Here is a 2293-nt window from a genome sequence, read left to right as displayed (position 1 = left end):
ACGGCAGCCTCGCCAGCCTCCTGGGGCCAGTAGCGCACATCGCAGGAGCCGTCGCCCTTGTCATCGCATTCGATCTTGGCCTGCGAGGGGCCCTCCACCGAGAAGCCTGAAAACAGCCACCGGTCCTATCAGCACCCCGGAGCCCCGGTGGGGTGGCCTCACCCGCCTCTGCCCCAAGGTGCCCACATCACAGCCTCCAACTTACCCAATGTGCCTACGTCGTCCCCGATGGCCTCCACCACGAAGTCTGCAGACTTGCCGACGACACCGCCTTCCAGCCCAGGACCCCAGGCCCGCACCTTCTGATTGCCACACTCCGTGCCCACCTTCACCTCAAAGGGACTATGAAAAGAAAGCCACGCAGGGCAGCGCTGAGGGCCCAGCAGGGGGAGGAGCACACTGCCTGGGCTCTGAGGGCTATGCCCAGGGTCTCACCTGCGTCCAATGTTCTGGCCGCCCCACGTGATGGTGACCATGTAGGTGCCGGGGACCGTGGGGTAATACTCGAAGCCATAAACGCCGTCCCCCAGGTCCTTCTGCTTCACACGCTCCTCGCCCTCTGCCCAACACAAGGGAGGACCTCAGGCCTGGCCAGCGGCAGCCCCGGGGTCTGCCACTGCCCATCCCGGCCGCAGCCCAACTTACTGGGACCCTTCACGGTGACCTTCAGCTCCCCACTGCCCGCGCCCTTCGTGTACACCTTGAAGTCTGCAGTCTCTTTCACCCGCACACCCTTGGGCTGCAGGCCCCGGCCGACAGCGCGGCAGGCACTCGGGTTACAGGCTGTGGGGACAGGGCCAGCTAAGCCACTGGGAGCTGGCCGTGGGTGACCCCACCCTGCCCTCCCGCAGGGCTGGGCCATCAGAATCTGAGGGTCCCTCAGCACTTGGTCCCATGGGATGGTGAGGGACATGCAAGAAAGAACTGGAAGGGACCGAGACCCCGGGACCTATAGGCCAGGCCTCCTCCCAGCTCCTCCACGCCAGCCCCTCCCCTCCACCCAGACCCCCCCCTCCCAGAGGAAGACAGATCCAAGTACCGTTGACCCTGTGGGCAGAGCAGAGAGCAGCAGGTTTCTAAACAGCTGGAGCGAGCTCTTCTGAAGGTGAAAGCGTGGAGAGAGAGACGGAGAAGGAGGAGGAAGGGCCCCAGCAGGGGAGGACAGAGAGCCCAGACAGTGGAAGCACAGAGACCCAGGGGGCCGGGGCCGGGCCCGCCGGGAGACTCGCCCTAGCTACCCCCTCCGGAGGGAGGCCCAGTCTACAGTGCCTCGCTCGGGGGGGGGCCGGGACCGGCCTACCTTGGCCAACAGTGACAGTGTAAGGGCTGCGAGGGATCGGCACACCAGCGAAGGTGACGTGCACCGTGTGGACGCCCNNNNGGGGGGGGGAGCAGGCAGAGAGGGCGAGGGCTGGGCCTCGGGGCCGCTGCCTCCACCCCTGGCCTCCCCTGGGGCTGAGGGCTCACCTTGTGAGTTCCAGTCACCTCGGGGACGTACCAGACCGAGAAGGTACGGTTCTTGTCATNGCCATGATCCCTACCTCCTCCTGGTGGCCGGCTGGGTCCTCCACGTACACCAGCACCTCTCCCTGGCCAGCGCTTCTGGTCTCCACCGTGAATTCTGCCCGCTTCTTCACCATGTTGCCCGTGGGCTCGATGCCTGCCGGGCAGGGTGAGGGAGCCAGGGGCCGGCTGTCAGGGCCGCCGCCTCGCCCCTGCACACCTCCCTGCCATTCCCCCGTCAGGCAGGCTCTGAACTGGGGTGAATCAATTCCATGTGAACCCTGGCCCGGCACAGCCTGACCTTGTGCCCCGGCTGCATTCTTGCCGTGGGCCGGGCCTGGGTCTGCTTTCTGGTACCCTCGCTCGGTCTGCCTGGGCCCTAGTTCCCGTGTTTCACCCTCGCCGGGTTGCGTCTGTTTACAGCAAAGCAGCTGGGTCCTCCCTCCTGAACACAATCCACCTTGCGCTGGTCACTCGGGAACTTCTAGCCAAGTGGCCAGTCTTGACCAGCCCCGGCCCACTTCCTGGATTCTCGGGGGGCATTTGAGAACCTATCCCCTACGTAAGCCAAGAGCTGCTCAGGACCTCCATATCCTGCAGGGATGAGGTGAGCGCCCCCAGCATCCCTGGCCCCACTTCCTCACCTGGCCCATAGGCTCGGGCTTTCTTGGGGTTTAGTTTGGGCCGCAGGGGGGCCCCCGGCTTCAGCTTGGCCTTGGGGAACTGGGACAGGTAGGTCATGACGGAGTGCTCGTCTACATTGGGGTCCACGATCTCCTCGGGCGTGATC

At 65.3% G+C, this 2293-nt stretch overlaps 1 protein-coding gene across 1 annotated transcript in view; it reads right to left on the bottom strand.

The window, feature by feature from the left end:
• FLNA (filamin A) overlaps positions 1-2293 on the bottom strand; it is a 23870-nt gene that overhangs the window by 16186 nt on the left and 5391 nt on the right. Inside the window, 8 exon segments of the mRNA XM_077769618.1 lie at positions 1-106; positions 206-342; positions 436-559; positions 646-783; positions 1301-1427; positions 1468-1526; positions 1529-1660; positions 2148-2293. The exon segment at positions 1-106 is cut by the window's left edge and continues 20 nt beyond it. Coding sequence (XP_077625744.1) covers positions 1-106; positions 206-342; positions 436-559; positions 646-783; positions 1301-1427; positions 1468-1526; positions 1529-1660; positions 2148-2293 — 969 coding nt within the window.

Source organism: Crocuta crocuta, unplaced genomic scaffold (assembly GCF_008692635.1).
Source record: "Crocuta crocuta isolate KB4526 unplaced genomic scaffold, BGI_CrCroc_1.0 scaffold978, whole genome shotgun sequence".
Lineage (NCBI taxonomy): Eukaryota > Metazoa > Chordata > Mammalia > Carnivora > Hyaenidae > Crocuta > Crocuta crocuta.
Note: the sequence above shows the minus strand (reverse complement) of the source record. Positions and strands in the feature narration are given on the sequence as shown.